This window comes from Mustela nivalis (assembly GCF_964662115.1).
Source record: "Mustela nivalis genome assembly, chromosome: 5".
Lineage (NCBI taxonomy): Eukaryota > Metazoa > Chordata > Mammalia > Carnivora > Mustelidae > Mustela > Mustela nivalis.
Window position 1 is genome coordinate 49,586,921 of NC_139024.1, and position 27,798 is coordinate 49,614,718.

At 34.0% G+C, this 27,798-nt stretch overlaps 1 protein-coding gene and 1 long non-coding RNA gene across 6 annotated transcripts in view; one reads left to right on the forward strand and one right to left on the reverse strand.

Annotated features, from left to right (window-relative positions):
* The window catches only part of LOC309864298, a 62,211-nt gene extending 46,146 nt beyond the window's left edge, over positions 1 to 16,065 (reverse strand). For all 3 annotated transcript variants that reach the window (XR_014311442.1, XR_014311443.1, XR_014311444.1), the window contains exon 1: positions 15,172 to 16,065. This is a non-coding gene — a long non-coding RNA (uncharacterized lncRNA). The remainder of the gene's footprint in view (positions 1 to 15,171) is intronic.
* PHIP (PHIP subunit of CUL4-Ring ligase complex) overlaps positions 1 to 27,798 on the forward strand; it is a 126,247-nt gene that overhangs the window by 66,164 nt on the left and 32,285 nt on the right. For 2 of the 3 annotated variants that reach the window (XM_082729626.1, XM_082729627.1), the window contains exons 16-24: positions 477 to 605; positions 1,742 to 1,967; positions 5,674 to 5,811; positions 6,513 to 6,696; positions 10,920 to 11,037; positions 17,198 to 17,338; positions 19,644 to 19,720; positions 21,004 to 21,235; positions 26,432 to 26,551. In XM_082729626.1, coding sequence (XP_082585752.1) covers positions 477 to 605; positions 1,742 to 1,967; positions 5,674 to 5,811; positions 6,513 to 6,696; positions 10,920 to 11,037; positions 17,198 to 17,338; positions 19,644 to 19,720; positions 21,004 to 21,235; positions 26,432 to 26,551 — 1,365 coding nt within the window. The remainder of the gene's footprint in view (positions 1 to 476; positions 606 to 1,741; positions 1,968 to 5,673; positions 5,812 to 6,512; positions 6,697 to 10,919; positions 11,038 to 17,197; positions 17,339 to 19,643; positions 19,721 to 21,003; positions 21,236 to 26,431; positions 26,552 to 27,798) is intronic. The other variant, XM_082729628.1, reaches the window with a different exon arrangement.

Sequence of the window (27,798 nt, forward strand, 5' to 3'; positions counted from 1 at the left end):
ACCAAAAAGAAAAAGATTTAGTGTCTTGTGAGCAATAATCTCTGGCTACTACTTCCAAGAGTTAACAAAACATACAAACAACAAAAAAAATCGCTGTAGTTATGACACATTGTCAGCCTTTGCTGAAAGGGCTTGATTAAATGCAGATAAAATGGAACGTAAGGTGCAATTACATTGTAAATGTGGCTTAAAGACTTGAAGCAGAATTCTATGGGTGGGGGAAATTGATGTTTTATTTCCTGAATTGTGTCTGGTCTGTGTGTGCATAAAGAGAACACTTTGTTTTTCAAGGCTATTAATCTGGCACTTTTCATGATATTCACAAATTTTGTTACTGTACTCTGTTATGCTTAATCTTCACTCCATTGGGATGTATACTTCTGCATCTCTTTTATCATAAAATTTTTAGTAATGGTAGTGACCACTTCTTTATATTTTAATAGCAACTTTTTGATTGTTGGTTAAATATATTTCAGATTGAAGGCCAAGGACATGGTGCAGTGTTTGACTGCAAATGCTCTCCTGATGGTCAGCATTTTGCATGCACAGACTCTCATGGACATCTTCTTATTTTTGGCTTTGGCTCCAGTAGTAAATATGACAAGGTAGTGTATGATGATTCTGTATCTTTTTTTTTTCCTGGTTATTTTGTTTTAAATCCATGGATGGTTAGGAGGTGTATTTCAGGAGTAGATGAGCATTGTTTATGCTTTCAGCCTCAAGCTTGAAGAATCAATCATATTTTAAGTATTCTAGAGACTTACGTTTTAGAGAGGAGGGTGAGCACTGCAGTTGTTAAGTTCCTATTCTCTGTAGTAGACATTAGTTAATAATTAGATCTTATTTAACCATCTTTACATTTCAGAAGGAATAACTCTATGTAGCCTGCAAGAGCAGTCTAGATAAGTAAATCTGAAGCCAGGATGGGAGAACTTGTCCATAGAGAGACTCTGAAATTATGTGAAATATTTTATTTATATGGATAAAGTGCACTTATCTGGGGTATAAATCTGTGGCTTTCATGAGGTTCTCAAAAATACATGGCCTGCTGATGGTAGCTAATATTTTTAAATATTAAAGAGCTTATCTTAGTGATTAAAAGACCTAAAAATTGAATAGTTCGTAGAATTCCAAATCAATAAAATTTTGAAGCTACGGATTTGTCAGGCTTGAGTTCATATTAATAATTTTGTGTTATTTCAAAAAATCTAGAGAAAATGCTTATCAACTCTTGGAAAATCATGCCATGATTTAATTTTTGTGTCAACATTTGTGTACTTAAAGGTTTTCTTAAATTGTATAAATGACTTCATTAGAGTTTAATTCAAAGAATAAATTCATTGAGTGATTTCCTTTTGCAAAATGCTAAAACAGGTAATTACTATGTTTAATAGTTTAAAAAATAAGATAATTCATGGTAGCTCAATGAAAGTAGAAGTACCGCTTAGTGATCTATACCTAGATTTGATTTTAACATTTAATTTGAAATTACACAACTTTATCGTGTTAGTGTTTTATGTATACAGTCTTTTCCTTCATGCAGAGAAAATTCAAAGTAGCTGCTTTTCTGGTCATAAAATTTAATGTAGAAGTATAATAAAGACTTACCATTAACTCAAGAAAAAGTATTGTTTTATGTTGTTGCTTAATACCATGATTTACATTAAGACATTGCCTTCCATTAGAAATTCATAATGATAAATTTTTATTTTTCCAATCTTTGTGGACCTCTTTTTTATAGATAGCAGATCAGATGTTCTTTCATAGTGATTATCGGCCCCTTATTCGTGATGCCAACAACTTTGTATTAGATGAACAGACTCAGCAAGCACCTCATCTCATGCCTCCCCCATTTTTGGTTGATGTTGATGGTAATCCTCATCCATCGAGATATCAGAGATTAGTTCCTGGTCGTGAAAATTGCAGGGAGGAGCAACTTATCCCTCAAATGGGAGTAACTTCCTCAGGTAAAGGCTCATTTTCATAGATAGCCAAATTTTCCATTTCTAATGATGTCTTGTAAAATTGCTAATTGGGTAAAGCTTTGTTATTGTTTTGAACAAATGAGAAGTAAAATTATTTTTAAAAATTTCTCTAAAATCCTTTAAACAATTCTGAATTATATACTGCAAGAAGATTAAGAAACATTGGAGAGTTAAAGCAATGATCTTGGTAATTTATTCATTCATCTTTGTGACACCTGGTAAACTGGTATTCAGTAGTGAATTTATCAGGTACAATCCTTGTTCTCATGGAGTAAGATTAATAAGCACAGTTATAAACAAATAGTTAAAACTTGTGATAAATGTTATTAAAGGGAATAATAGTATGATGTGAAAGAAAGAATAAGAATAGATACCTTATTCATATTGAAGATTGTTTTAAGAAGTGATCAACTTCTAAAAATTTAAGTAAGGTAGGAATGAAAGTGTTGACAGCTGTTTTGGTGAAATAATAGAGTGTGAAAGTCTAATTAGTTGACGAATTAAAAGGGACTTGAAATGGAGACAAGGTCTGTAGACCTTCCCTTTTGACAAGAGATGTAGCACTAATTTATTAAGTGAAAGTAATAGAAACCATTATAAAAGAAGGTTAAACCAGTAATTTAAGAATCTTTGTTATAGTTTAGACTAGTATAATTTATGAAGGCACCTGGGTGGCTCAGTCAGTTAAGTGTCTGACTCTTGGTTTCAGCACAGGGTCACGATCTTACTGTTGTGGGATCAAGCCCTGAGTCTGGCTTCACACTCAGTGCCAAGTCTGCTTCAGAATTCTTTCTGCCTTCCCTTTGTCCATCTCTGCTTGTGCTCTCATTCTCTTTCTCTCAAATAGGTAAATAAATCTTTTTAAAGAAAAATTTAAGAAAATATTTTAAGTTCTGAACTCTGGCATAATGGACAAAATTTCTAAGTAGATGTAAAGGACACATAAGGGATGTAATATTTAACGAGTAACTTTTATATAACAAATTTAGATTCTATAAGCTGTGCAGAGAAACCAGTCATATTGCATTCCAGAGGGCCCATCTCTTATTTTCCTTTAAGGATTGGGCATGAAATTGTAATGAGGATGAACATACTGGATAGGAAGGGCTGCTCTTGAAGGTGGTCATGCCCACTCAGGATGGAGGGTGAGGGGAAGCATTAGAAGAATAGACTCTGCTGCTACTTGCAGAGAGTAGTACAGTTCAGCAGACCTGAAAGTCTGGAGTATGTGAAATTAAAATATCTTATACATGGACACAGCATGAACTCAAGGAATCTAAGAAGCAGGTTGTATTCAAAAAATCTAGTCAGGTATTCAGAGTAGAGAAGTCTAAATTAATAGAGAAGTCTTGATCATAGGACTGAAATTAAGATAAATGTCTTCAGTCTCTTTGAGGGGAAATGGAATCAGATCTTGCCCAGGTCTCAGAATAGGGTTCAGGCATGGGGAAATAAGGAAAGGACTCATTTATTAAAATATCAGTGCTATTTAATTATTGTGGCTATTACTTTTTCCTCCATTTAACCCATTTGTATATGACTTTCATAAATAATCTCATTTAATTCGTATGGTATTCTTATTCTGAAAGTTGAGAAAATGGAAATTTAACAACATATTTCTTGTTTAAGTTAAAGTGTATGAAATCACAGGGACTCAAATGCAGTTCTGACTCTTAGTCCATTGTTTGTTTTTCCATACTAAGCTGCCCTTACTGTAAAAAAGTGTAGATACTAGTTATTAGTATAGGACCACAAGAGAACCCTGAGCAATAATTATGGCTTCAAAGTGAGTCATAGAATTTGTAAGTGTTCTAGGTCACAGAATTTAGGGTAAAACATCATTTCTTTCATTATTTTTGACTTAGCCAAGTACAATACAGGACAGAAGAAAAACACTTGTTGAAAAAATCTTTAGCATTATTTGTAACTTTTTCTATTTGTAAATCTAGATCTATAGATGATGGGTATTATAATGATAAGTCAGCTTGAATGCAGTTTTGTTATATTTTTACATTTGTATTTCAGTAATACACTTTATGCCTCTTCAGTTACAACTTGAGCTCTATCAGATTACTTCTTGATGTTCAGATATGAGATGTTTTCCCAGCAGCACAACAGGAAAGCATCCACAGGCATTTTAACTTTTACCTCTGCTTTTACCACTTTCTAGCTTTGTGACCTTGAACAACTTGTCCCATTGAATTTTAGTTTTCTCTTATAAAATGAAATAACATTATGTGCTTAGTACATGTAATTTTCCTTTTCCTTATATTTTTTTCACTACTAATTCTTCATTTCAGAATGTTCTTTGTATCTTCTCTTCCCAGTCCACTCTAAAAGTCTGGTTTGATGAAACCATTTCTTCATTTCTTATATATCCACTTACCTGCTATTAATTGCTCCTTTCTCCCATGGCAGTGCTTTCATGTCTCATACACTTTTTTTTTTTTTTTTAATTCATTCAGTAGGATTGAACATTTTTATATGCCCACCACTGTGTTCAGATTAAGAATTAAAATATTAAATAAAGCAATCCATTCTTTTGCAGAACTAACTAGTGGGCTTCCTTTTTATATTGGGCTGAGTACTAAGACATATATATTGTTTGAGAAAATGAAAGAGAATAGCAACTAAGTCTTTCAGGGGTAGTCTAGAAAGATTTCACAGAGCAAGTATCAGAGATAAAAACCATGTTAGTTGGTGCTTGGAGGATGTTAGTGTTTATTACATTTATACTTCATTTGGGAGTATTGTGGTTAAAACCTCCAAAAGCATAAAGGTGTTTATCCTTTTAGGAGAGCAGAAGAGTCCAATAGTCCCATATGACTGGTACAGGTGAAAGTTGATGCTGGAAAATTAGGGTGGGTTAAAACACACCAAGTTACTCCCTACCTCTGAGACTTTGTTCCAACTCTTGGATTTTATCCGGAGTGTTCTTTTTCTTGCTCCTCACATGAATGACTAATTTTCCTTTTTCTTCCAGTCTTAATTCAAATGCTGCCTTCTTAAAAAGGGCATCTTCGACTTTTCTGACTCACCATAAGCAGTTCCCATCTCTTCTCCCCATTTTCTTTCTGTTATCATCTTTAACATTCTTCATAGTCTGCATTTATATAGGGTTTATTGTTCAGTTTTCCCATTAGAATGTTAGCTGCCTGAAGTCAAGGACCTTGATATCCTATTCACCACTGCATCCTTACTTCCCTGGTATATAGCTCCTAACACATAGTAGACACTATGTGGAATTTACTGAGTAAATGAAGCAGTAAAGGTTTTTTTGTTTTGTTTTGGTTTTTTTTTTTTTTTTTTTTTTGAGAAAGTGGGTAATCAGATTTGCCTTTTTTCAAAGTAGCTGGTCTAAGAAATCCCACTTTTGCCATTTATTAGATATATGACATTGAGTAGTTATTCTGGTTTTCTCTTCTGTAAGTAGAGTTAATAATATGTATCTAATTTATTGCTGTGGGGTTAATATGAGTGCCTGAATCATAAACACTTGGTAAACCTTATCACCTTGTCCTGTTTGTAATATATTGAGTTAGCATATTTCCAGGTTAATCGTTTTAGATATTTCTAGAGCTTGTACTCAAGATTTATGTTTAATTCTGGACGCAAAGTGATCTTAATTAGTAAAATGGTTTGACTAGTTGACTAAAGTGTCATTAGCATTTTGTGTGGTATTATATAGGACTGAACCAAGTTTTAAGTCAGCAAGCAAACCAGGAGATCAGCCCATTGGACAGCATGATTCAAAGACTACAACAGGAGCAAGACCTGAGACGTTCTAGTGAAGCTGGTATCAGTAATACCAGCCGTTTAAGTAGAGGTAAGCAGTGATTGCTTTAAGTGAAATATTTAAAAAATTGTAATAGTTTAAACTCTGAACATTAAGAAGTGATTAAACAAATTATGACACATCCATAAAATGAAACATTAGGCTGCCAGAATGATCGTTTTTAAAAATATATAATGCTCAAGAGAATGTTCATAGTACAAGGTTTCAAACTGTAGATAATGAGTCTTTAAATATGTATATTCTTCCAGATTTCCAAGTACAAACATATAGAACCTAAAAAAATCTTTAAAAATAAATTTATTCATTAATGTGTGGAAATACACTCCACAGTCTCAAATATCTCACTGTCCTTATTGTCATGTATTATTTTCAGAGAAAAGTTAAAAGAAATTTATGAAGCATAAGTATTCTTGGGTTTTCTGTTTTAGCTTCTTACATAGTTTTCCCAAAATACAAAGCATTTTTTAAAAATTAATTACATGTCAGTTATTAATTTAATTTACATGTCAATTAATTTGCATGTCAGTTCTGTCAACAGTTATGATTCATTAGTTTATCAAATTAACTGCATAGCCATGTTTTGTTTTCATTAAATTTTCACCTATGATTTGGTTCCCAATTTGGTAATTATTTGCCATAATATGAAGTTTCATGTATAAGATAATACAGATTTTGTTTTCCATTAAGCTAATGTTTCTAAATAAAATTCAGTCTATTAATTTTTCACTTAGGCTCTGTAAGTTCTACCTCAGAGGTTCATTCACCACCAAATGTAGGACTGAGGCGTAGTGGACAAATTGAAGGTGTACGGCAAATGCACAGCAATGCACCAAGAAGTGAAATAGCCACAGAGCGGGATCTGGTAGCTTGGAGTCGAAGGGTGGTGGTACCTGAGCTATCAGCCGGTGTAGCCAGGTAAGCAGAGTTGTGAAGTTTTATGTACCACCGTTGTTTATGTTTGTTTTTAATTTTAGTCTTCAAAGTACCTTTTCAAGTTTGTAATTTATTTTAAATTCTTTTGAAGAGGTAGTATTTTAAACTAGTCATGACTCTGGAAGAAAATTAAGTTTTAGTCATGTCCTTTCCTAGAATAATTGATGTAAAAGATATGGCAGGGGCTGTGTTAAGGTGATAGCATGTTTTAGTCTTAGTTTGTCTTGTTTAACTACATCTTAAAACAAATTTCATAAAGTTTGTTAAACTCTTTTAGAGATTTTACTAAGGATTTTTCTAGTTCTTTAACTTAAAAAGTAGTAATTGTATAATTTAAAAACACTTTGAACATGACTGTTTATGTAGGCTAGGCTTTTTTATTGGACAATACTTCAAATTTGTGTTAGGATTTAAGATTAATTATACAAATAATGTATAAATTTGAACAATTACTTTATGTGATAACAGGTATACCCAGATGTCCTTAATAAAAAAATTAACTCATATTTTTAGTTAGATTTTTTTTTTTTTAAAGATTTTATTTATTTATTTCAGAGAGGGAGAGTATGAGAAGGAGGAGGATCAGAGGGAGAAGCGGACTCCCTGCAGAGCAGGGAGCCCCATGCAGGACTCTTCCTGGGACTCCAGGATCATGACCTGAGCCAAAGGCAGTTGCCCAACCAACTGAGCCACCCAGGCACCCTTTAGTTAGATTTTTGTCTCTTTTTTAAATTTTAATGTTAAGATTTAAAGGGGTTCAATAAGTAACATCCATCTTAACAATAGTTCTAAAGGAAATGAACATACAAAAGAATGAGATATGAAATCAGAATGGAACTTTCTGTTATTGATACTAGTGTGAAGGATGTGGCTTTCATCTACATGAAAGTGTGTTCCTAGTCTGGAACCCCAAACAGGTAACACTAGATCATGTGGGGTTTGGATCTTTAAAATGCAGTAAAAAATGTATACATTGCAAATAAGGGCATAGTACTGGGCCATATTAAGCTGGTTTTTCTTCCAGGGGACATCAGTTAATTAGTTCACTTCTTCCCCTGGAAAGAGAGTGAGTAGAAGAGAGGCCAGGAGTGGGTTGCTAGTTGATAATGAAGGTCCCCATACATGGAAGGAAATAGGAGGAGGGGGGAAGATTTGTATCTTTCCATATGTTCTTTACCTTTTTATCCCTTTTTCATTGAGCTTAACCATTGAGCCAATGGTCAGGCAGGGCTATGACCATGACTTCAAAGGATATTTGACCTCCCTGGAGCTTTGCCCCCAATACTTAGTAGTCTTAACTTTGAGAATCTTCCTGGGCTATGCCCCACTTCTAGGTGGTTTACAGTTTGCCACTAGAAGGCTCTTATGTGGGTCAGACCTATTACCTTAATTAAAATTAAATCCAGGGGTGCCTGGGTGGCTCAGTGGATGAAAGCCTCTCCCTTTGGCTCAGGTCATGATCCTGGGGTCCTGGGATCGAACCCCACATCAGAACTCTCTGCTCAGCAGGGAACCTGCTTCCTTCTCTCTCTCTGCCTGCCTCTGCCTACTTGTGATCTGTGTCTGTCAAATAAATAAATAAAATCTTAAAAGAAAATTAAATCCAGTCACATTGATGGGATTCCAACAAATAATAAATAAAGTAGTCTCTGAAACTCAACAGGAGGAGTGTCTAGGTGGCTCAGTCAGTTAAGCGCGTGCTTGCATCTCAGGTCATGACCTGGACTCAAGCCTCCTCATCAGGCTCCCTGCTCAACAGGGAGCCTGCTTCTCCCTCTTCATCTACCTGCTGCTCCTGTCACTTGTGCTCTTTCTGCCTGCCTCAGATAAATAAATAAAATCTAAAAAAAAAAAAAAAAGGAAAAAAAGCCTCATTGGTAAGTTTAAAAATCCAGTCAGAAAATGAGCAAAAACACACAGACATGTCATCAAAGAGGATATGCAGATGGGAATTAAGTAAATGAAAAAATACTTGACATCATTAGCCATTATTGAAATACAAATTAAAACTGCCATGGAAATAATCTCTATATACCTATTAGAATGACCAAAATGGGGATGCCTGGGTGGCTCAGTTGGTTAAGCCGCTGCCTTCAGCTCAGGTCATGATCCCAGGGTCCTAGGATCGGGTCCCACATCCAGCTTCTTCCTCGGTGGGGAGTCTGTTTCTCCCTCTGCCTCTGCCTGCTACTCTGCCTGCCTATGCTCTCTCTCTCTCTTTCTCTCTCTCTCTCTCACAAATAAATAAATAAATAAATAAAATCTTTAAGAAAAGGGGTGGGGAATGTGCCTGGGTGGCTCAGAGGGTTATGCCTCTGCCTTCATGTCAGGTCATGATCTCAGGGCCCTACATTGGGCTCTCTGCTCAGCAGGAAGCCTGCTTCTCCCTCTCTCTGCCTACTTGTGATTTCTGTCAAATAAATAAATAAAATCTTAAAAAAAAAAAAAAAGAATGACCAAAATATAGTGCCATCACCCAGTACTAAGGAGGGTGTAGAGAAACTGCATCACTGTTCATTACTGGTGGAAATGTAAAATATTGTGACCACTCTGGAAAACAGGCACTTTCTTAAAAACTTAAATGTGTAACTACTATATTATCCATTAATTGCACTCTTGATCATTTATACCATAGAAATGATAACTTACATTTACACAAAACCCTGTACATAAGTGTGTGGCAGATTTATTTGTAATAGCCAATAACTAGAAACTACCCAGATATCCTTAATGAGTACATGGTTAAACAGATTTAGCTATATCCACACCATGGAATACTACTCTACAGTAAAAAGGAAACAACCTATTGATAAAATAGATTGAGTGAATCTTGAGGAAATTACGCTGAGTGAGAAACCAGTCTCAAAGGTTTACATACTTTAAGGACTATTCTTAAAATACCTATAAGAGGTAGAGAACAGGTTAGTAATTGCTAGACCTTGTGGAGAGGAAGGGTTGAGGGGGAAGAGAGAAAATTGGGGTTATAACTATGAAAAGTATACCATAAGGGATAATTTGGGTGATGGAAATATTCTGTATCTCACCTGGGATAATGGATACACAAACTTGCACATTGATAAACTTGAATAGAACTAAATACACGTACACACATGAGTAGAAGTAAAACTGGTACTGAATAGTGCGGTGTGTCAATGTCAGCATTCAGATTGTGATACTGTACTATAGTTTTACAAGATGCTACTATTCAGGAAAACTGGGTAAAGGAGACAAGGAATTTTTGTATTATTTTCTTAAAACTGTGTATCTACAGTTATTCCAATAAAAAGTTTAATTAAAAAAGAAAAGATTAAGGTGAAACAAAAAATTAAATCAAGGCCCATTCTTTTCACAAGATTTAAATTTACTCAGTCTCCATTGAGTATTATTACCAGCTGTGTGAGAGATCTGCAATTAAGTGAAATGACATTAATATACTCTAGTAATAAAATATTAACACTAGTGTTCTTCCAAGTTTGAATATTAACTCCTTTCCAACTGAAATCTCTAGGGAAAAATTAAAGTTCAAAGATTAAATACCCCTGTAGGTCAAAAACTTTAAAGTTATACGCAATTTAAGTAAAAAATAAAATTCTCTCGCCCTTTTAAGTTTGGGTTCCATGAAATTAAAGTTCACAATTAATGGTCTTAACTATTTCTGTTTTTCACTTTCAGCTCTATGCCTGGAATGAGTTGGAGATTTTTTAGTAGCTGAAGCCAGAGAGAATATAGTTTTCATTGGAGAGAATATAGTTTTTTCAGGGTTTTAGAAGTTATAATTCAGCCTCAAGGTTCTCTGTGCGTTTTGTTAAGATTTTAGCTATCCGTGTGGCTAAGAGATTTATCACAGCCCACACTGACATAATTTTTTAAAAAAGTAAATCTAATTTCTAACCCTTAGAGCATTTACCTTAGGAATAACCATGTTCCCAGTACTGAATACTTGATTTTCCAGAGACCATAAACAGAAGCAGTAGTTATCAAACTCAGATACTTTGTCTCTCCAATATTCTAGTCATTTAATGCCGTTATGTCCAGAGTTAACAATCTGTGCATTGAAACTCAGAAATGTTTATCACATGCCTCCATCCAATAAGAAAACATCAGGAGTAGCATTTCCTCTCTGACACCAAACATGCCTTTCCGAGTGAAATCAGTTGTAAAAAAAAAGTCTAGATTAACATGTATGGCTTTTAATTCTCTTTCAGTAGGCAAGAAGAATGGAGAACTGCAAAGGGAGAAGAGGAAATAAAAACTTACAGATCAGAAGAGAAAAGAAAACACCTTACTGTTCCAAAAGAAAATAAAATACCCACTGTTGCAAAGGTAAATAGTAGTTACTTTTATACTTAATACTATGCCTCATAAGTATAGTAACTACTTTAAGGCCCTTTTGTAAGTAAAGATGTTAACATCATAAAAAGAATAATTAATGCAATAAAGTTGGTATAGTTAATTCTTGATTATCTTTTTAGGTTGTCTGTTACCACTTTAAATTTTTTTATTTTACTGCCTTCTAGTATACCTTTTCCCCAAATGCCAATTGTTACATGCCCATTAAATGTAATAAATTATAAGCCTAAATAAGATCTTTTATGCCGCTTCCAGTCAGCGAATGGGAGAAGAATTAGGCACAAACAAGTCAGCTGCAAGAGATTGGGAGCAGGGGACAACAGTCGAAAAGACTGCTGCCCTGAGCAACTCCACAGTCTCGCTTTTATTAGATAGAAACAGGAACCAACAGAAGAGTCGATGAAGGTCAAACGTTAGTCATATGCCTTGTAGATAAACAAGAAGGAAGGCAGAATATGTCTGTACAAGTAGTATAAAGTTTATAGTTGAACAAGCACATTCAAAGGACTTACTAAGTAGCCACAGGTGCTCTCCAGGGGGAAAGGGGAGATATCAGAAAAATGAAGCAGGCAGTGTTCCCCCCTGAGCGGGCCGGGCATTCCCAGCTGCTCGGCTTCCATGGAGCAGGCTGCATTCCACCTTGAGTGAGCGGGGCATCCCCAGCGGCTCAGCTTCAAGGCCGTTTATCGTCCTGTCCCCCAGAGGCCTGTTGCAGTATCTGTTTTTCTTAAGGCTGTATCTAAATGTGCTTGGTAACTAGTAAAATTTCCGGGGGGTTATATTTTAAGTGATACATTATTCTGAGGGGCTGTTGCACTTTTATTTTTTAGTTCTGCCATTGGTTGCGTACTCCAAAACAGCTATTGCTTTTGGTTTTTTGTGCTTTTTCTTTTTTTCTATTTTGCACGTTAATATAGGTAAGTCAGCTATGCTACTCTAAATAATAGTTCTTGTTTTCCCCATTAAAAGAAGTTGTTTCTATTAGTTTGCCTTGTTGGTTTCCCTGTCATCCTACTTTGGAGAAATTTTTGGATTTCATTTGTTTATGCCCTAATCTGGGAAAGATGTGTATTTATCTCCTTGAGTGTGAAGGAATCATACTTACCAACTCCCATTCTTCTTTCTCAAACCACCTTAGTTTGAAAGTTTCAGAATTGAGGTAAACTACAGAGCGTCTTCATTTATCACTCTAAGCACCTGTCTAAGCACAGTCTAAGCACCTGTCTAAACAAAAAAATAACTGGTCTCTTAACCCGACTTTGTTCTCCTTTCTCTTTCTATTTGAGTTCCTTAAACCTGTATATTGGTGTCCTTTTCTAGAGTTTTTTTTTATTTTGTGACTTTTCTTTTTAAAGGACTCAAGTAGTCCTTTGCTATCTTACATTTTTCTTTATTAAGGGTATCATACCCTGGGATCAGTAGGACCCCACAAAGGTTCCCATTAGTATAATCTGAGGTAATCTTTTGTTTTCTGGGGGGTTTTTTGGTTGTTGCTGGTTGGTTGGTTCATTGGGGTTTTTTTCATGGTGACTGAGAAGCATACCCTTTTTTGGATCCTTTGCTCAGAATCCAAGGATGTGGGGATATAAACTCTTAGAGTGATGGTGAGAGTTTGTATGGCTATCACTTTTTTGGATGGAACATGGTAATATCTATTAAAATTAAAAGAATATGCTTTTTTAATCCAATAATTGTAATTTTCTTCAAAGTGTTTTTTTTATAGGAAAGTACTGATATGAATGTGTGTGTATATATATATATATATATATGTATGTATGTATGTACACTCAGATATTATAGTTTTTCTGGTAGCAACAACTAGAATGACTTTAGTGACTATTGGTGGAAGAGAGGTAGACTGTTGTGGTATCTGTTAGCTAAGGAATATAATGCACCTTTTTTAAACAAAACCAGTTAGAACTCCATTGCCTTAGGGAAATGTTCGTGATACATTTTTAAGTGGAAAAAAACAAGTAGAACAGTAAGGTTTATGACCTTATTTTTTTTTCAAGTTTTAAAAAAATAAAAAAGTTTGAAAACAAACCTATGAGTGTACAAATCATGAGATGGCCGTCTTTCATCCCGGAGTTGCAGTGTTTTTTTCCTCTAATAATAAAGATACTGTGCAGGTGGGAAGTATAAATTAATACAAAAACCATTTAGAAAACAGTCATAATAATAATAGTTACACGATTTTTGGTAGCAGGTTTGGTCCCCAAATTACAGTGGTTTAAATAAATGGGTGTAATATTTATCTCTGATGTAAAAGCCTCAGTCGGTTGGTCCAGACACCGTATGATGATGCAGGTGTTGAGAACTGAAGCTCTTCTCATTTTTCTGATTCTCTTGGGTGTGAACTTGAATTTCTGCCTCAAGATACCAGCTTTCTCATTTAAGGTTAAAGGATGGAGGATCAAGTCAATAAGGAGAGTGCAGAGGACACACATATGCTCTATTGAGGGATATTCTTTGAAGTTACTCTGTAACATTGTGCCAAATATCCCATTGGCCAGAATTTTAGTCATATGAAATTCTGACAAAGAAAATTTTTGTGTTTGTGCAAAAAGAGGAGAACAGATGTTGGTTGACAGCCAGCTTTCCCTTCTACTGTATCATTTAGGAAAGCATTAAAATCATGAATGTTCTTTAACGTGGCATTTATCCTCAAGAAATATGAAATTGAGGAGAAAGCTTTACAAAATGGAACAAATTGCAATTTTTAATTAATGCATTTGAACTGTAGGTAAATATATTTATGTTAAATGAAAAAGCAGGTATTGTACATTACATTCTTCACATATTACTCAAAGTTTAAGTGTTTCCTTTTTATACCTTTACATAGATCCCAAAGTTTCTACAAAATTAGAAAGTCCTTTAGTAATTCTTTTAGAGAAAACCCAGGTGGAGTGAATCTTATATCCTTGCATGTGAAAATGTCTTTTATTTTATTTGGCTATTACTAGCAGCTGTTTAGACAAGAGTAGGGCTGAAGTGAGGGCAGGGTTGTAGTGCAAGACTGGTTCCACAACTGTAGAAGGAACTGGAGAGTGGAGATGGATGTAGGAACAGGGAATGGTTGAACCCAGGTTGCAGTATTATATAGGTCTTGAAGTACACACCCAGAATCTTTTTTAGGAGTACAAAGCAAGACTTAGATTTTTGCTCTTTTCACTTTCCTCCTCAGTGCAATATTAGCACCCCAACACACTTGTGAAGCCAAACCATGATAGGAGGAATAAAACCACACTGTAGATGGACTTAGATGACTTACACAGGGAAGCTATTGGGATACACATTACAGATACTTGAAATAGCATATTCTTAGAGCTAGGAGGGGATATTGGAAATGTAAGGAAAAGCAGTTCTGTAGAGGATACTATTTGATATATTGGGATGAAGCATATCATTATTTAAATAGAGAAGAACTCAGTAGATTACTTGACTGGAAGAATTTAAGACCCTGAAAGATGAGTTAGTAAGCTGGAAAGTCAAGTTGAAGAACTCTCAGAATGTATCAACAAGGGATGAAATGATCTAAAGATACTATGTGGGAAGTGTAAAAAACAACATATGTTTTTATGTAATATGAATGTAGATATATGTAGAGAGAGCATACAAGATTAGAGGAAGGAAAGGGATGAAAAAATAATGAACGAGAATTTCTGTTTCTCCACATGTAATATAAAATCTTTAGAAAGCTGAAAAATTTTCCGAAAATTAACTTTTAACTGGTGTGCCAGAGTATAAATAAAAAAAGACATTGTGAGTCAAACAGAATAAATAAGGCAAAAATAATATAGAATTTAAAAATGTAAAACCTCAACACATTATAATATGTGAGAACAAAACAATATGCTGAAAGTTTGTGGAGAGAAAAAGAAAATCACCTGCAAATGAATAAGAACTTGACTAATGTTAGACTTCTTATTGCTGTTAACAAAATGATTTCCATTGCGTACCCCACAGCCAGAAAGAGAGAGAAAGAAATCTTTAAGGAATGAGCAGTATTTAAAAATTTGGCTATCATCTCCACACAGTTTATGGTTGGAACGATAAATGCTAGAAGCAAGTGCTAATGTGCATTCGTTCAAGGGATGGAAAGTCTACCTGTAAAGATGAAAATGCCTGTGGAACCATGCTGCTTGTAGTTCTGGATATCCTGCTACCAGCTCATCCATCTGATAGGTGCTTGTGCCTATTTCTCCATGACATCCACAAAATCGGGTGGTGTTGGTGCTGTCCCTATGGGCCAAGTGGAGACGGGTATTCTCAAACCTGGGATGGTGGTCACGTTCACTCCCATCACCATTACAGTTGTAGCAAGTCTGTTAAAATGTGTACACCATGAAACTTTGAGTAAAGCTCTTCCTGGGGCTAATGTGGCTTTCATGTCAAGAACATGTTTATAAAAGATGCTTGCCATGGCAGTATGGCTGCTGACAGCAAAAATAACCCACCAGTGGAAGCAGCTGGCTTCACAGATCAGGTTTTTATCCTGAGTCACCGGGCCAAATCAGTGCTGGCTATACACCTGTGCTGAATTGTCATGCAGCTTCACACTGCTTGCAAGTTTGCTGAGCCAAAGGAGATTGCTGTTCTGGGAGGAAGCTGAATGGCCCTGAATTCTTGAAATCTGTTGATGCTGCCATAGTTGATACAATTCTTGGCAGGCCCATGTATGTTGAGAGGTTCTCTATTGTCCTTGGGGTCATTTGGCTCTTTGTGATGTAAGACAGTTATCATGGGTGTAAACAAAGCAGTGAACAAGAAGGCTGCTGGAGCTGGCGAGGTCATCAGGTCTGTCCAGAAAGCTCAAAACTAAGTGAATATTATCCATAATACCTGCCACCCTGTCTTAATCAGTGGTAGAAGAGTGATCCCAGAACTGTTTTGTCTCAATTTGCTGTTTAAGTTTAATATTAAGAAACTGTTTAGGGATAATGATGCATCATAAAACCTTGAAGAAAAGAACCTTTTGTGGATCATTTGGTTTGTGTGAGTGTGCAGCAAATTTTAGGTAATTCATTTTTAAATCACTACTTTTTAGGGGTACCTAAGTGGTGCAGTCAGGTGTCTGACTCTTATTTTTGGCTCAGGTCATGATCTTGGTGATGAGATTGAGCCCCAGATTGGGCTCTGTGCTCATCTCAGTCTGTTTGAGAGTCCCTCTCTCTCCCTCTCCCTCTCAAATAAATTGAGAGTGCTCTCCTCAAATAAATAAATAAATCCTTAAAATAATTAATAATTCAATCAGTCAGTACTTTTTAATGGAAACATCTTGGCCAGAAATCTGTCATAGAATTTTGAGACCCATTAAAACAAAGTTTAATGAGAAGGGGGAAAGAAAAGGCTATAGCTATAGTTATATTATAGATATCCAAAGTTTTTTATATATATATGTATATACATATATATAAAATACATATGTAGTGCTAGATATCCAAAGTTATTTCCTGTCACTTTAAAGATTTTCTTTTTGTATGTTGTATATTTATGATATATTGTATATATAAATCTGATGTCTTTTTTTGCAAGTTATCTTTATTCTTTTTTTATATAGATACAGTTGGGTTTTTTTTCAGGTGTGAATTCTTGTGTTTGTTGAGTTTGTTCATCTTTGTCACCATGTTGGATTTTATCAGTTTCTTTTGATGCTTGTTTATTAGTGTGTTCTCATTTACTATATTTATTCTGTGGCAGAAAGGAGATAGCCAGCCAACTGGTGTCCTAGCCTCAAAGTGGCAGGGTGGTTTGTGACCACCATTTTGGTTTCCTTTCCTTTGTCTCTGCCTATTACATATGCTTCACAGCTCACGGACCTCTCTTAAATCTGTTCTATATGTTTAGTGTGGTTATAGGAGAATTTATTAGTCTGTTATTATAAACCCTTTAGTCTGTATCACTTAATCAGGAAAAAGAATTTTGTTATGACTTATTAAACCAGCAAGTGAATTTCTACATAACACAAACCTGTGATTTAAGCTAGTGTAATGTTAAATTATTTGAATTGGTACCATAGTCCACTTATATGACTATCTTAAATATGAATGGATTTTTTATAATTAAAAAATATACAACTTTTAAAGTAAAAAGTATGCTCTTTAATCCTACTTTAAATAAATAAACTTTCCAGAATCACGCTCATGAGCATTTCCTGGATCTCGGAGAATCCAAACGGCAACAGGCAAATCAACACAATTACCGTACAAGATCTGCTTTGGAAGAGACACCTAGACCTTCAGAAGAGATAGAAAATGGCACTAGTTCTTCAGATGTAAGACTCAGCACATTTATAAATTTGTTTGTAGTTTAACATTGTTTTAGTATGACTGTTCTTTGTATTCATTGATGTATTTATAAATGTAACTCAAAGATGGTATTTCTAGATCTTACAATGATAGTGATAGTTATCATTTACTAAAGACCTGTTTTGTATGTTCCAGGCATAGCACACATATTCATAATGTCAAATTCACAGAACAAATGCATATGAATTAATTATTCTTATTTTGTGTATGAGAAATCTGAGGTTCAAGAATGTTTAGATTGCCTATGTACCTAACTATTAAATGGCAGAGCAGGAATTAAACCCAGGGTCCTTTTACTCTAAAGGCAAGCTTTTAAAATGGTGCCATGAAGCGCTAGTCTGTAACTATAATGACTAATTAATAGACATACGGTAATTTCAGTTAGTTTTTTATTTCTGTGCCAGTTTGACTTTTCAGTTTATTTTAAAATTTCCTTGTATATAATTATTTCCATAAATATCATTGTCCCTACTAAATTACATATTTTTTCAACAAAGGCAATCAGGTTGCAATCACAGCTTATTAACAACATCTCCCCCTGCCCCCACCCTAATCACTCCCTCCCCTGGTTAAGTAAGACTCTATGGTCTTACTGACTATTACACATTTATGAAGCAATGTTAGACATATCTGGGAATTCTCTGAGTATATTTTCTGTACACACGGCAATAAAATTCAAACTGAGAGTATGCTAACTACAGTTGAAAAGTTATTCTCCAATGGCTTTAGTTCCTAGGGTGACCAGGTAAAAATGGTTTGTCCAATCTGGTAAAAAGACCAAATATACTAATAACAAATTCGATACATGACAGTTTAGATATACATGCAAAACATAAAATATATGTGAGCTAGTTATTTGCCTCTATAAAATGTTGCTTTATTTTTAAAGATTTCATATGATTCTCTTAATATGTTCCTATAAAATACTTTAAATATGATTCAGCTTATTAGAATGTTGTTTCTAGGTACATCTGTTACATAAGGAGTTAACTAAATCCTTCATTTATCTTCAAAACTAATTTGCTTCTATTTTAACAATTAAATTTAGAGCAATTAAATTTCTAGGAGGAGTACATTGAGAACAGAATATCATCTTGGGCACATTATATTAATTAATGGAAAGAATCCGGTTTGGGAGGGGGTTCAAATACTTTGTACTTCTCTATAGTACCTTTTAATTTTGTACTAAGAATATAAAAGTATATTTCTTTTCTCTCCCTTTAAAGAAGTTATATATATAGTAAGGATGAGAATAATCAGATCATTTGTTTACATTCTTTTTTTTTTTTTTTTTTTCAGTTATATTGAGCAGAGATTAAATTCTCTATAATTACTGTTGGATTTTGATCTTTTCATATTTGGTTAGTTTTCAAAACTTCGTGGAATAGCTCTGTCATACAAATTCTTCTTTATTAAAACATCAAAAAGAAAAAACTTGTCTTCCAAGATATGCTATTTTATTTAATTAATAAAGGAATACATCCCATTATCATTTTGAAAAATTCTGTGAATGTGCCCAGCAAATAATAACACTGATAAAACCGTTCTTGTAGAAAGCAGTCTAAACTTTAGAGTAGCTTAGTTGCTCATTAATTGTGCTGTCCAGGGTAAATTTCTTAACCTTTTTAAGCTTTAATTTCTACTGTTTAAATAACTGCTCCCTATTGCCAGTAGTGTTTTGTCTAGATTAAATGGGATGATGTATACACATGCTTAGAATAGCTTCTGTAATATATTAAAAGCTTACTTAATTTAACCTGTTAGTCTTAATTGGAGTATAAAATTTTATTTGAGCAAGGGAGAAATTGCATAAGATACTGGATCTTATGGACTATCACTGGACTATCCTACATTGAGCAGAGAATATTTACTAGAGAAACTATGGGTAGTTTTCAATCCTCTACTGAAATTTTAAAATAATACCTAAGTTGGAATACTCTTTATATGTGTAATAAAGCAGTTTTTAATTGTAATGATGACAATAAGTAAAATGTGAACTCATAATTTAAGTTCTCAGTATGTTAATCATCTGAGCGATTACTCTGAATCCAGTATTAATAGGTATTATTTCATTGGATATATTTTTTCATTGGATACATTTTGTTGTATTAAAATACAAGATCTGTGTTGTAGGACTAATTAAAATCAGGTTTTAATTGTTGTAAATATCCTAATGTGATTGGTACTATTAGATAGCACTGATATTTCTAATAATCTTAGAATGTTATTTTGTAAAATTACACAATGAAATATGTATTAAACATTTCTTAGGAAGGTGAAGTTGTTGCTGTTAGTGGTGGGACATCGGAAGAGGAAGAGAGAGCATGGCACAGTGATGGCAGTTCTAGGTAATTCAGTGAATTTCTATTTCTTCACATGTAATATAAAATCTTTAGAAAGCTGAAAATTTTTATTTTTTCAGCAACACATTTCAGAATCTCTTTGGGTTGAGAATTTGTTCTTCTTCAAAGATCTTTTGTTCTGTGGATGCATTGCCATGCATCCAGTGTAATGTCTGAAAATGTTTTTTAAATTCTTTGAAATCATTTTCAAGTTAAAATGAAATCATGGATTGTTACCTGTGATGATTATTCTTGGAGAGATATTTGTAGATTCCTACTAAGGACATTCAGGACAAGGATAAGGGGTGGTGGTGGTAGAATTAAGCTCCAGAAAAAATCTGTCCTTTCAGTGTTAATCTTTATAGAGGAGTAAAGTCATACATCACTGACTTTAGGGAACTAATTACTGATTTTAATGTAGTATAACTTAGATTTCTTTAAAGCGTTTATATTTATATTTTAAAATTGTACAAAATCAAGTTATATTCTCATGTACTAAAATTAGAACAGAAGATAAAACTGGATCCTTTTTTTGCAACATCAGCTCAGTAAAACTTAGTTCTTTTGAAGATAAACTGAAAAGAAATGCAAACATGGTTGGTAATGATAAGTAAAACAAAAAGGCTTATATTTTTCTGAATTGTGTCATTTTTTGAAGCATAAGATGTACCTAACTTATAAGTAGATACTGAATAAAATACTCAAGTAATCTTCCTACCGGGCCAAAACACTTCTGACAGTCCCCACCCCACCCCCATTTCATATCCAGTTATCATGAAGGCAGCAACGGTCTATCTTTGGAGTTCCCCTGGTCAAGAGCTCCCACCTCCTCTCAAGAAAATAATCCGTATATCTCTTCCTCAATATTGATATCTCTTGTAGTATTCCAAACTATCTTTGTACTGTTTCTGGAATTGAGGAAAGTGACCCTCTGTTCCTTATTTTTTTATGTCCCATGATATTTTGAACATAGGCAACACACAGAAATTAATATTTTTGTTAGTCTTATAAGGCACTAAAATTCATTGCTTCAATTAAAACTGTAGACATTTCTTAGAAAACTTTTTTGAGATATTTAAGTAAGTTAAACCTACAGAATTTTAAGAAACTGTTTAGAAGGTGATGAGTTGGAAGGGGAATATTTTTAGTCTATTCATTCTATTTTGTAATCTCTCTTTACATTTTTATAAGACATTCATTCTTTTTTGTGATCTTTTTACATCTTTATAAGACAAAGTCTTACAGTATGTCTAGTATAAATATTTTTTAAATCCCTTTTTGCCTTCTAGTGACTACTCTAGTGATTATTCTGACTGGACAGCAGATGCAGGAATTAATCTGCAACCACCAAAGAAAGTTCCCAAGCATAAAACCAAGAAAGCAGAAAGCAGTTCAGATGAAGAAGAAGAATCTGAAAAACAGAAGCAAAAACAGATTAAAAAAGAAAGGAAAAAAGTAAATGAAGAAAAAGATGGACAAATATCACCAAAGAAAAAGAAGCCCAAAGAAAGAAAACAAAAGGTTGATTTTGTTTTAATATAAATTGTTTTCTCTCAAAACAAAAGCACTCATTTTAAAAGTGCTATTGATGAACATAAACATTGTTGAGGTGTACTAGGATACTAGTAGTATTGGAAAAAACTCAAGTACACAGTAGTAGAATATACTATAATAACAAAACATTTAATTTACTCAAGTTCTCAGTGTTTACTTACAGAATTATTGTATTCTAAATATTGAACATATAATCTTAAGAGAAGTTTTATTTATATTCTGGTGGGATTTATTCATTTGTGTATATAAAAATGTTACAAAACATACTTGCCTTTACTTTTTAACCATATTGTTAATTTTATTGCTGAAAATAACCAGAACGCATAGAGTGCACAACACCTGGAATAATAATGGCAGAACTTGTTACAGATGACCACTAGACAAATATGAATCTAAAGTAGGACACTACTGTTAACAGGCTTTCATTAATTTACGGAACATGTGAGCCATAATTAGACTACGGTCCTTAGGTCAGTAGCAGTATTAGTTTGTTACTTCATCTTTGGTCTGTGGATAATTCGAGACAGATCAGAAAACGTAAGAAATAAATGTTAACAGAAGTAAGGTCTGTCAGCTCTTATGGAAATGGGATTCTTTTAAAAAATAAGAGCTATATGAAATAGAAGGGACATGTTTTCTGTTCCCTAAAAGACTAAATTGAAAATATCCAAGGAAGATTTTTTTTTCAACCTCTTTCATTTTTAGAATTAAATGTAAGTTGTCAAATATAGAATTAAATGCTAGGGAGACTAAGAAGGTCTTTCTCTCCAGAGAGCTTTGAAAAATTTAAGAATACATCTGTTTTAAATGTTTATTTTATCTGCTTCACTTGAGCTCTTACTCATTTCAGCTTTATAATTATGAATTACTTTAATTTGGGTCCCACAGTCTGCTATTCTTGTTGCCTTCTTTGCTTTTGTCTGGGGAAGATTTACCAAAGAGAATATCACACATATGCCTACATTTTTCTCTTCTGTGTTGTCAGTAGTGATAAAAGTAGGTTAACCCATTGCTTATGTGGTACACAGATCGGTTAAAGAGAACTGATTTAGCCCTGTATCTGGCTAATTTTTTTTTTTCTTATCACAAGACAGTTTTGATGAACTTTTGAGGTTTACAGTGTTTAAGTCCCTGTGAGAACATAATTTTTTTGGTCAAGAGTGCAGTTTACTTCACCTAATTGCTCTTGATTTGGTAGTTGTCCCTAAACTGACACCTTGGGCTTCTTTGTGCAGTGCCACATTTGGATCCAAATACTGTTTGGCATATTTTAATTTTTCTATTTTGCTTGAAGTATTACAATGGGATCTGTGTGCCACCAATTTATGTGGGACAAACTTTAAATATCATGAAGTGTAAGGATATTATAGACTCTTTCCTTTAATTTGGTTTCTTACACATGGCTTGGTATTAGTCTACCAGTGGATTTAAGAGTAGATAGAAAGAACTGTTCTCATTACTCAGTTTTTTACTCATATTTCCCTCTTAAGCATAGAATTGTAGAGCTGGAAAGTAACTGAAAGATCATTAAGTAATTATTATTTACTGCATGTATGAAAAGATGAAGATATTTTCCATCTAACTGTATTCAAATTAAGCAAAAACAGTAAGGCAGATAACAAAAAAGCTTATTTAAAAATAGATTTCTCCAGGGGTGCCTAGGTGGCTCAGTCTGGTTAAGTATCCAACTCTTGATTTCAGCTCAGTTCTGTGTTGGGCAGGCATGGATCCTGCTTAAGAGTCTCCCTCTTTTTCTCTCCCCCATGCTCACTCACACTGTCTCTATTTAAAAAAAAAAAAAAAAAATCTCTAGAGATGCAGTAAAGTTATCTCATATGTATCTGATGTATTTCCATTATGCTGTTAGAAACTCTGGAAACCAGATTAGTAAATTTCTTTTCTTCCTTTTTTTTTTTTTTTTTTTAAAGATTTTATTTATTTATTTAATACAGAGAGAGATCACAAGTAGGCAGAGAGGCAGGCAGAGAGAGAGGAGGAAGCAGGCTTCCCGCTGAACAGAAAGCCCGAAGCAGGGCTCGATCCCAGGATCCCAGCTCGAGCTCAGGAGATCATGACCTGAGCCGAAGGCAGAGGCTTAACCCACTGAACCACCCAGGCGCCCTGAGATTAGTAAATTTCTTATTGAGTGCCTACAGCTTAAATCAATAGAGTGGGTAAAAAGTGTAAGACGTAACTTATTCTCAAAACAATGTGTGACTAACAAGTTGCTTGAATCCCCTAAGATAAAAATAGAGTATCACATTAACTAATATATTTAATTGCCAGATTAATTTTAAAGATGGTAATTGAGAAATCAAATAAGGGCATCTTTTCTTAGAGTTTCAAGTAAAGCTTCCAGAATAAGTAAAATATGAGGTGGACCTAAAAGAATTTTCCATGATTAGAAAGGAAAGAAGTGAATTACCTGTATCTCTAAAATTTTTTTTAAAAAATTGAAATTTTGAGGAATATTTAATGCAGTTTATCCCCTGAGTGGTTGTAAATATCATATGATAGAAATCTACTTAAACCAAAAATTCTAGGTTTCCCAAGAATTATTGGGGACCTATCATCATCCTGATTCTTGGCTATACCATACCATAGTCTTACGCTTATCAATACGATCATTCCTATTTAATAGCCAACTTTACCTGGTTTCATTTAAGAGTTCTTAGCTATTTCAGTCAATACAGATATTTTCCTTATGGGAAGAAATACTTGGTGCAATTAATAGCCCATATTGAGGCTGGAATTTAACAATTTTCAGACTTCTCCCTACCTTTTTCTATTAAGTCAGAGGAAACCTTTTTCAAACGTACTTTAACTCAAAACTTCAGTATATAAAACTGAAAATCTGTGGCTCTAACTCTGTCATGTAACAGTGGTGCTCAGTAACTGGATAAATTAACTTTTCAAATATCTCTCAAAATAACACATACAGAATTTATTTTCTAAGTTTTGCCCTCTGCCCTTCTCCAGCCCTCCTCTTCTGACACTAACAATTATCTACACCAGAACTGTGGTGTTACCTGTAAAAATTAGTCTTCTTTCTCTCATATCCTACATCCAGTCTAACAGGGGATTTTTTTTTGTGGCTCTGTCTTCTAAATGTATTCAGCACTTGAGTGCTTTTTTGCTACTTCTGCTGTTGTACTCACGTGAGCCACCATAAGCTCTTGGTTGTATTACTGCAATAGTCTTCCATCTGTCTCCCTCCTTCCACCCTCTTCACTCTAGGTTCTGTTCATTAAAGTAGGGATCTACAAACTTTTTCTGGGACCCACTGCCCTGCTATTGTAGCCTGAGATCAGCCATAGATAATACATATATGAATGGATATGGATATGTTCCAATAAAATTTGATTTATAAAAGTAGAAGCAGCTCGACTTGAAACCATGGGCCATAATTTGCAAATCCCTGCTCTGGTGAATCCAGAGTGATCTTTTAAAAGTCAGATTCTATCACTCTTTGGACTAAAATCCTCCAGTGGACCTTTCTCACATATAGTAAATGCCAAACTCCTTTATCCCTCCCTTACTCTTCAAAGAGAGAGCACTCCTGATATGTTTGAGAAACAAGTTGTGTTTAGTAGGAATAAGAGGAAAATGAATACTGAGTAACAGCTGTTAGCAGTACTTTCTGTAGTGTTCTCTGATATACCATTATGATGTTACTTCCTTTAGTGAACTTGTGTCAAGTCTCAATGATAACTACCTTTTTTTAAAAAACACGAGGATAAAATTTAGAAGTCTTACTATATAAACACTCAACTAAAACTTTTAGTCAACTGCATGAAGTTTCTCTAAGGTTTCAAGGGCTGTTAGAAAGTCCATTTTTCCTAAGTTTAAGGAAACCAGGTAAGTTAGCTATTAAATTTAATGATCATATTTATAACCATAAGTCTTATCCAGACAATAATGGCCATTTATGGGCAAAAGTTAAAAAAAACTTTTTCTCACAGGTCTATTTTTATATTTAGCCACAGAAATTAAAGGGACCTGGGGGCACCTGGCTGGCTCAGTCAGTAGAGCTTGCAGCTCTTAATCTCAGGATCATGAGTTCAAGCCCCACATCAGGCATAGGGCTCACTTAAAAAAAAAAAAAAAAAAGGCAAGGGACCTGGCTTGATGACATTGTGTTTGGGGGAAAAAAAATTGATAGAAACATTTTTTCTAAAAACCATTTATGAGCCAGGTGTGAATTGTACTTCAAAAAGGGGAGAAAATATTTCTGGGCTTTGTATAATGCCCACCCCTCTGAAACAATACAATTAACCTTCTGCATTTTTCACTACTCAGCCCATATGAAAATTTCTTATTTGGTTCCTACTAACATGCCAGGACTATGATTTAAAAAAAAAAAAAAAACAAAAAAAAAAAACTGAGTATAAGGCTTGGTTTGTTACAAATACTCATAAAACTGATAGGATTTTGAGAGGGAGATTACACAGAACTTACACTTTGGGGTTTATGGGAATATCTTGTTAAACTAGTCTTGTTCTGAATGTTGTTTGGTTCATCTAGTCCTTTTTTTATGCAGTGATTTGGAAAGATTGAATAGCTAATAAATAGCTCATAGTTATTAGCTATTCAATTATTCAGTTAAGCTATTTTATTAAAAATAAAATTAGTTATTTTATTTTTTTTCTTAAGATTGTACTCATTTATTTGAGAGAGAGGGAGAGTGAGAGGGAGATGCAGACTCCCCTGAGCAGGGAACCTGATGCAGGACTCAAATCTCAGGACCCCGGATTATAACCTCAGCCCAAGACAGACACTTAACTGACTGAGCCACCCAGGTGCCCCCAAATAAGGTTTTTAAATACTTAATGTGTATTTTTGTTGAAAGATCTTCCCTTTTATTTAATCACCTTTATAGTTATTTTATTTTTTTGAAGATTTGTTTATTTATTTAAAAGGACAAGAAAGCACAGAGGAGAGGGGCAAAAAGAGAAAAGAGAGAGTCTTAAGCGGTCTCCACCCTGAGTGTGGAGCCTGACATGGGCCTCCGTCTCAGAGTCCTAGATCATAACTTGAGCTGAAACCAAGAATTAGGTATTTGACTTACTCCACCACCCAGGCACCCCTATCAGTATTCTAAAGAACAGATTGAGAGATGATTGTTTTGTGATAATATAATTTTATAATGTTCTAAACTTATAGAGATTGGCTGTAGGAGAACTAACGGAAAATGGTTTGACGTTAGAAGAATGGTTACCTTCAACATGGATTACAGATACTCTTCCCCGAAGATGTCCATTTGTGCCGCAGATGGGTGATGAGGTACTTTTAAACTTTTAAGAACAGTCTTTGTTTCTTTGAGGTATCTTTAAGCTTTTTAAAATAGCTCTTGAAACTGTAGAAAATGGTAGTTTCATAAAGTAATCTCATTTTAGATGTTTATAAGCTGTGTATGGAAAAGATATAATTAGGAAAGTTCTGATCTTTTCTGAGGCCACTTGCAACTTTTTAAGTATCGTAGTAGCAAAACTAAATGTTGTAAGAGAATGGAAATTTATTGACCTTTTAAAAACTAGTATTTTTTTTAATAAGAGGATTCTACTGCTGATTTTCTAAAAATTTGTTTTTCTTAGCTTAAGGTTTAAATACATAACATTTTAAAGGAAAAATGCAATTTAGCATTTTATTTTTATTTAATTTTATTTGATAAGATTTCATTTAAATACAGTGTTTATAATTAGATCTTTTTAAAAATTTGCTAGAATCAAAAATATTTCAAAGAAAATATGATTGGTCATCATTTTGGACTAGGTACTTATGAATTTGAAATGAAAATTTAAGATCTTAGATCAGAATTTCCCAGTCCAGTGTTCAGGTCTTCTTATTTTATGCACAAGTGTTAAGAAGCAGTCATCTGGCAGCCAGTAGATTGGCAGTAATAAATTAGGAAGTACAATATGGGTTTCTTTAGCAAATCACACTAATTAGCAATAGAAAGTGGCAAGTGACAGTTGACAGTTTAAAAAACAGGAGTAACTAAAGAGTAGTCTGAAAAAAATTCATTTAGGCAACCTACTTAAGAAGACTTGAAGAGCACAGAACGTTTCTGTATTACTGTAATTTAGTACAATGATAGAGCCTAACAGATCCTTGAGCATCAAGAAGATGCTTGATTAAATTACATTTAATATATTCGAGATAGCTAGAAAGTTTATAAATCCTTATTGAATAAGTCTCTTTCACAGTGTTTAAGTTGTCTTTTTAATTGTTGGTGCTTAAACAGGTAAGTTCTCATTATTTAGTATTATGCTTTTGAAAATTCAAACAGTTGGACAATAGTGATACTAATGAATAGAAGAAAAGTACATAGAATAGTGGATATCCCAAAATCTTAATAGCATTTTAAAAAATTTTAGTAACATTTTTTTAACAAGCTCCACTGTTTTTTTATAGTGGGAAGAATACTTGGTATCAGACTTACTGTGTCAAGTGCCAGTAGATACCAAGATGGTAGTCAGGTGTCATTTAAATCTGAACTTCATAAAACTAGGATAAGTTTCTTTATAAGG